Source organism: Symphalangus syndactylus, chromosome 18 (assembly GCF_028878055.3).
Source record: "Symphalangus syndactylus isolate Jambi chromosome 18, NHGRI_mSymSyn1-v2.1_pri, whole genome shotgun sequence".
NCBI classification, from domain to species: domain Eukaryota; kingdom Metazoa; phylum Chordata; class Mammalia; order Primates; family Hylobatidae; genus Symphalangus; species Symphalangus syndactylus.
In genome coordinates this window covers 14828480-14836239 of record NC_072440.2, presented here as the reverse complement: position 1 = coordinate 14836239, position 7760 = coordinate 14828480, and the positions used below count along the sequence as shown (strand labels likewise).

The window sequence follows — 7760 nt, the reverse complement described above, 5'->3', positions numbered from 1 at the left end:
AAGAGGTCCGGGTCATGACCGGGAGCACCTCGGGGATCTCGCCATGGGAGGTCACTACTGACCTGGTGTTCCAGAGGAGCAAAGGGGTGGGGAGCCGGATTGAAAAGAATCCAAAGAGGACGGGAGTGAGCCATGGATGCCGAGTGTGGTCTTTTGAGTGGCCCCCAGGAAGGCTCAGGCAGAGCTGACTTGAAACTTGCTCCCCTCCTCTCAAACTATTCTCCCCAGGGCAAGCCATGAAGCAGGACCGTGTGGCAGCCCTGCACGCCTTCCACCTCTCTGTCCCCTGGGGCACCGGACCCCACTTTGGCATTAGACCCCAGCCTCTGGCCACAGCTAACTGCCCAGGGGTCAGCCCTGACCCACTTGGCCAGAGTCCCCCGTGCAATGCCAGGAGCTAGGACTCAGGGGGGCTGATTCCCTGGTTTCCTGATTCCCCACCTCCTGTAGGGCAAGGTGTAAGCTCAGCGTGGCTGCAAGAGCGCCTGTACCCGCTGCTGGGGGAGAGAGACAGCAGTGATGTTGCCAGGCTGAGAGGCAGGAACCCACGAGAGAGCAGAGGGCACCACCTTGGGCTCTGCACAGTGACAGGCCTTCTGGGTTTCCGAGACTTTCCACCCTCAATCCTAGCCCTAAAGGGTCACCTGCCGCCTCTGAGGGCTGGGAATGGGGGTGAGCGAGTGGAGGGCACCGAGCTCTCTCCTGTTTCCCTCCCTCCATCCCTCCTTCCTCGGGGTGGGAGAGGACCCTGATTTCCAGCCTCTCCAACGCCCACCTGGCTGCCCCGGGCACTCCCAGGGGCCTCTCCGCAAGGCAAGGACACCAAAACCACAGGGCTTTGAAATCATCGATCGACTTTAATGCATTGTAAAGAAGGAAAACTACATTGGCGTATTTAAGACAAACACTTTTTCTCTATCCTCACTACCCACTGGACGGTCCTCCTTGGTCCAAAAAAAACTAACAATCTCAAGACACGTCGGCAGCTACCCCTCCCGGGTCCAACCTTTCATATCCTCCCATTACACTGTTAAAACATGAAACTCAATCCATCCGCAAAGAAAACCAAACCAACAGAAAAGGAAGCTGAAGACATGGACATCGCAAGCCACGCGGTAATGCATACTTGGCACAGAGTAGCCAATATAGAAGACGTGTGCCTCACACGGTTCACTTTGTTCATCAATAAAAGAATATAAAAATCTTGTTCACCCAGTGTTAAGTGTATTAAAATAGATCTGTATCATACAGCACAGTTTCTCCCGGAGTCGTGAGAATGACAGGAGGGACCGTGGCAGCTGCAGGATTTGCCGGCCTCCTCGCTCTGCACCTCTGCGTGTGTGCAAGCATGTCTGTGGTCGTGGCAGCGTGCGACGCACACACGCGTGTTCAGTGCAATTCGGCACCATGTGATATGCTCGGGGTGGGAGCCCGTGGCTCCTGGACGCTTCTCCTGTTGTGCTAAGTCCCTCAGGACCGGGATGTGGGAATCGGGCGAGGGTGACAAGCCGGCACTGCCCACCCTGGATGCAGAAGCCCTTGGCAGCAAGGCTGGTCCCCAAAGGCCAGAACCTCCCAAGACCACCGCCCTTTCTTTCCTCCCCAACCCTCCGCCTGGCTCTTAAAACACCTGCTGGATCCTCCAGCTTGGCCAGGCTTCCCGAGGGGAGGTGTTCCCATTTGTACCTTGAAGCAGAGACCACTAGAAGCAGAAAAGGAAGTCAGCCGGAGTCCCCCCCACCGTTCACATTAAATATCTCACAATAAAAACACCATACAAAAGTGTGAAGTTATTTTTTGGCATAGTGTCTGCACTGGCAAGAAGGGAGGAGTGGAATACTTATCGGCTCTTCCAAAGGAGACAAGAAAAGGCTTCAGTCGTTAAGTTGAATGATTCAACCCCAAAAAGAAAACCTGCCAAATGCTGCCCCCCCCAAAACAGGGTTGCAGCTCCACTCTGCCCAGAAACTCCATAAGAAAAACGCATCAATGGCAAACTGAGTCCAAGAGATTGGCAAAAGGAAGGAGGCAGCCTTGAGGGCCCCAAAGACGGAGCAGGAAGGGCAGAGGCCCTGGCGGGGATCACTGCAGCGTCCCGGCGCCCAGACACGCTCACCTCCGACAATGTCTTTCAAGTTAAACAGCTGCAATTCGTAACCCTAATAATACTGACAGAAAGGGGCCCACGTGGTTTTGCAAAGGCGACGGAGTGCCCCCGGCCCGCCCGCCCGCCCCAGGTGGACCTCCTAGGAGCATGGGGCATTGGGGAACTACCTAGATCCGCTACCCCACTTCTCGTCCCAACTACCTCTACCACTCAGCTAGTCCATGTGTTCTCAGCTCCCCCTCCCACAGGACACCAAGAGGCGGTGCCCTCAGTGGAGACTGCGCGCTGGGCGGTGTGCCTGTCCCCTCCACAGCCTCAGCCTGCCCCTCCAACGGGCCAGAGGGAGGCCGTGGAGAACAGGGCCTGGAAGCCGGAGGCCCAGGCAGCCCCGAGGTGGCCGGGGGTGGGGCTGTGTGCCCCAGCCTGTCGTACCCCCACCTGGCTCCTAGGTACTCCCTGTGAATATGGAGGGCACAGGGCCGCACCCCCACCTGGTCCTGGCCCTAGGCCTCTCGCCAAACTCTTTCTCCCTCCTCTCCTCTGTCTGGTTAATTTTTGTCTGAAATTCATAGTGTTTATGAATTAAGGCCGACAGAACCCCCAGGCTGTGTAAGCAGGGCCCCAGTAACTTTCCGTGGGTGTGAAGACTGGTCCCTCGGGGTCAGTTGTGGCCCTGGGGGTGCTGGAGGCTGGGGTGTGTGGCTGCCACCGAGGGCTTGGTCCAGGGCCCGGCCAGCAGTGGGGCGGGGCTAGTGGTCGTCATGGTGACCTGGAGCAGCTGCTCGCCCTGTATCAGTCTCAGGAGGGCCCGCAGGCGGTCCAGGGATGACTGGGTGCCCCTCTGGCGGGCCAGCAGGCTTGTCTTCAACTCCAGGCATTTCTGTTGGGGAGAAGGTCAGGGGAAAGGGTCTTAGTATTCAGCTCTACAGCCATCCTGGGGCAGCCACCGTCTGGGCCCCTCTCCCCTCCACTGCAAAGGCCTGCAAGAAACCAGGCTGAGGGCTTCACAAAAACCAGGCAGTGGTGCAAATGCAATTAAAGAGCAGCCAGACCCACTGGAGACGATGCTTGTTTTGGAACTTAGGGCTAGAAAAAGTGTGGCTCTGCCTGGGAACGTCCTTCCCATGGCTGTGATGTGACCTCCTCCTCCCCGCTAGCTGCCCACACCCTTCCTCCTCCTCCTGCTGGCCAACCTGCAGCAGCCTCGGAGGCCTTTGGCTTCCCAGCCACCTTTCTGCTCTTTCTCTTGCCTGTCGTGCTGTGTAGTCTTTTCCAGTCTCTCCACATACCACCGCAACAAGGGAAAGCAGTAAGGACTGATGCCTAGAGTCCCACATCCATCTGCTCTGGGTCAAATACTGCTTGAGCAAATAACAACCTCCCCGAGATGGTTTCTAAAATGATTATAGGGATAATCACAAAGCCTCTTCATAGTGTTATAGAGAGGATTAAAGGAGACACTGCATTTAAAGAGCTTCCCAGGACCCGTTACCATCACCATCCTCTAACACATCATCACCACCACCATCATCACTATCACCATTACCATCACCATGATCACCATTATCACCACCACCACCACCATCACTGTGATCAGCACCATCATCACCACCATCATCACTATCACCATTACCATCACCATGATCACCATTATCACCACCACCATCACCATCACTGTGATCAGCACCATCATCACCACCATCACCATAATCACCACCATAATCACCATTATCACCACCACCATCACCATCACTGTGGTCTGCACCATCGCCATCATTACAACCATCATCATCACCACCATGATCACCATCATCACCACCACCACCATCACTGTGATCATCACCATCACCACCATAATCACCATTATCATCACCACCACCATCAGCATCAGTGGTCAGCACCATCACCACCATCACCACCATCATCATCATTACAACCATCACCATCACCACCATGACCACTATCACCACCACCACCATCACTGTGATCAGCACCATCATCGTTACCACCATCACCACCACCACCATTACCACCAACACCATATCATCACCATCATCATCACCACCACTACCACCATCACTGTGATCACCACCATCATTGTGATCAGCACCACCACCACCACAACCACCACTATCATATTCCCATCACCACTATCATCACCATCACCATTACTACCATTGCCATCATCACCACCACCACAACCATCATCTTCACTATCTTGTCTATCTCCATCCTATGGAGGAGCAATTATGTTCACTTTACATAAGAGGAAACAGATTCAGAGGTCAGGGCCCTGCCAAGGGGCCTGAGCAGGGGCACAGCCAGGGTGCTGTCAATCGCTTGATAAATATTTGTTGAATGAGTCACAGTGCTGCCTCCTCCACGTAGTGGCTTGCTGGGGGATGCTTGGTGAGTCTGTCTTTTTCCTAGGCCTTATAGGTGAACAGTGAAGCTCTGGACCTATACCTGTGGTTCTAAGGACACATCTGCCTGTCCCCCAGGCCCCAGTGCACACCTGCAGGGCTGAGGCCAGCCTGAATCTACACTTGTGGTTTGAATGACACAACTGCCTGTCCACCAGGCCCTGGCTCCTTCTTGCACTGATGAGGCCAGCTGGATCTACACCTGTGGTTCTAAGGACACATCTGCCTGTTCCCTAGATCCGGGGCACAACTGCAGGGCTGAGGCCTGCCTCCCCCAGGCCCCGGGGCACACCTGCACTGCTGATGCCAGCCGCCGGTCCCGCTCCTCCAGCTGCTGGTGCTCGTTCTGCAGTTCACTGCCTCGTTGCAGCAGCTTCTGCTTCTCCTCTTCTTTGACTAGAAAAGAGAAGGCCAGGACCCCGGAGAGGGGCAGGTAAGGAGCGGCTGGGCCGTAGAGTAAATGGGAGAGGCAGGAGGGATGAAACCAAGGCCTGGGACATCCCCCTGAAGGAGCCGGTGGCTGTGGCCAAATGCACAGGACCTGGAGCCACTCTCCCCTGGCCACACCTGCCCCAGACACACGACCGGTCCCAGGATCCCACTTTTCAGTGTTCTGGCCCGGAAGGGAATGGACCCACCTGTCCTCCCACAGGACAAGGTGAGCCCAGAGGCCTGGGTGGGGGAGGAAGGGGAGCAGGTACCCTTTCCCACTCCCCAAGGATGCCTCACCTGTCTTGTGGGTGACATAAGAGTGCACGATGGCCAGCATCCCAGTCCAGGGCACACCCTCGTCTTTCTTTAAGGCCTGGGGAGCAGACGGGGAGATGAAAAAGTGGACAGGCCCTGGGACCTACTGGGACTGTCCACACCCTGGCTGTGTAACCCTGAGGGGGCACGCCCTGTCTGAGCTGCAGGGTCCTCACCCGTGACCAGGAGCTGGGGCCGCATGTGCCTCATGGCCCGGCTCACAGGGGCTGCACAGTAAGATCAGCTCCACGAGGCTGGAACGTTCTGGGCCTCTCCCCCTGCTCATCACCAGGGCCCTGAACAGGCAGCAGGCTCAAATACTTCTCGAATGAATGAATGATCACCTGTCTTCCTCCCACGTCCAGAAGACCTGAAGGCAGCAGCCCCAGGCATGCCAGGGACAAATGGAGAGATTCGATGTCCTCCACACTATGCTGAAGCGGGGAACAGAATTCTGTTCCCTCTCCACATGCCCTCAAAAAGTTGTGACCAAAAAGAAGGAAGAAAAAAGGAAGAGGCAAAAAAAAAAAGCTGGGCATTAATCCCAGCAGTTTGGGAGGCCAAGGTGGGAGGATTGCGTGAACCCAGGAGTTCCAGATCAGCCTGGGCAACAAAGTGAGACCCAACCTCTACAAAAAATTGAAAAATTAGCTGGCCATGGTGGTGTGTACCTGTGGTCCCAACTCCTCAGGAGGCTGAGGTGGGAAGATTGTTTGAGCCCCGAAGGTCAAGACTGCAGTGAGCTGTGCTCGTGCTCCCACACTCTAGCCTGTGCAACAGAGCAAGACCCTGTCTACCAAAAAAAAAAAAAAAAAAAAAGTAAAAAAGGATGTGCCCCCCAACCCAGGCAGTCACAATGCAGGGGCAGGTAGCCCCCACAGGGAATAGCCCGACAGCAGCCCCTGCCCACCATATCCACTGCCCTTGATCCCCACAGAACCAGGGATGATGGGAACTCCCAGTGGTTAATACTTTTTGAAATAAAGTATTAAAACTCCCGGGCTGGGTGCGGTGGCTCACACCTGTAATCCCAGCATTTTGGGAGGTCAAGGCAGACAGATCACCTGAGGTCAGGAGTTTGAGACCAGCCTGGCCAACATGGCAAAACCCTGTCTCCACTAAAGATACAAAAAATTAGCCAGGTGTGGTGGCACATGCCTGTAATCCTACTTGGGAGGCTGAAGCAGGAGAATCACTTGAACCCGGGAGGCGGAGGTGGCAGTGAGCTGAGATCATGCCATTGCACTCCAGCTTGGACAACAAGAGCAAAACTCCATCAAAAAAAAAAAAAAAAAAAAAGAGAAAGAAAGGTAACTCCCTATGACCACACAAGTCATGCCTCTGTGGAAGGCACACTTGAAGCCGAGCACTGCTGCCACCCGCCACCCACCACACTCAGGGGCCACACTCCCAAGCGTTTTCTCCCAGGGTTTTTACTCTGCAGTTTTTCTCAGATGGTTGATTCCCAAACTATATAGCAGCTGTAAAGCCTGTTTTTTATAATTTAATTCCATATAGTGAACAAGATCCAGAGAATCACACTTTTTGTAAAAACCTGTTGGATGCTGACGGAATATCTCACTGAGTGCACAGCTGGGATATTCCACCATCTCCTGCTGCTGGGAGGAGAGGCTGCTTCCCCTCTAGTCTTTTGTAAATAAAGGGTGTGGGGCTTCTCTGCACAAAACCTTATCCCTATTTGGATTATCTCCTTAGACTAGATTCCCCAAAGCAAGATCCAGGTTTTTAAAAGGCCATTACTGAAAGAAGGTCACTATCAGCATCTCACAGGTAGAGGCCAGGGGCGCTGCTAAACATCCCATAATAGGCCAGGCGCGGAGGCTCACGCCTATAATCCCAACATTTTGGGAGGCCGAGGCGGGTGATCACCTGAGGTCAGGAGTTTGAGACCAGCCTGGCCAACATGGTGAAACCCCCCCATCTACTAAAAATACAAAAATTACCCGGGTGTGGTGGTGGGTGCCTATAACCCCAGCTACTTGAGAGGCTGAGGCAGGAGGATCACTTGAACCCAGGAGGCAGAGGTTGCAATGACCCGAGACCGTGCCACTGCACTCCAGCCTGGGCAATAGAACGAGACTCTGTCTCAAAAAAAAAAAAAAATCCCATAATACACAGGACAAAGTTCCACAACCAAGGATTATCCAGCCCCAAACGTCAATTGTGCTGAGGTTGAAAAAGCCTTCCTATACCCAAGCCCTTTTTCACCCGTCCTCTGCCCTGTCTCTGCACGGTGGGGACCCCCACGCCAGTCTGGGGTGAGGGGGTCACACAGCCTCCCGTACCTTCTGCTGGCACCTGGGGCACACCCACACGCCCTTGGGCGCTGTCTTGAGGGGCGGCTCCAGGCAGCTGAGGTGGTAGGCCCCCGGGCAGGTGCCACAGGGCTGCAGGTTGGCCCCTCGCTTGCAGGCGGCACAGTGCTCATCGTGGGTGATCTCGTTCTGGAAGAGACGGGAGGG

General features: G+C 54.8%; 1 protein-coding gene across 3 annotated transcripts in view; it reads right to left on the bottom strand.

Moving 5' to 3' along the window:
* Positions 1–837: 837 nt before the first annotated feature.
* PHF21B (PHD finger protein 21B) overlaps positions 838–7760 on the bottom strand; it is a 126272-nt gene continuing 119349 nt past the window's right edge. For all 3 annotated transcript variants that reach the window (XM_055252107.2, XM_055252106.2, XM_055252108.2), the window contains exons 10-13: positions 7584–7742; positions 5260–5335; positions 4823–4926; positions 838–2987 (exon numbers count right to left, since the gene is read on the bottom strand). In XM_055252107.2, coding sequence (XP_055108082.1) covers positions 2769–2987; positions 4823–4926; positions 5260–5335; positions 7584–7742 — 558 coding nt within the window. In that variant the 3' untranslated portion in view covers positions 838–2768. The remainder of the gene's footprint in view (positions 2988–4822; positions 4927–5259; positions 5336–7583; positions 7743–7760) is intronic.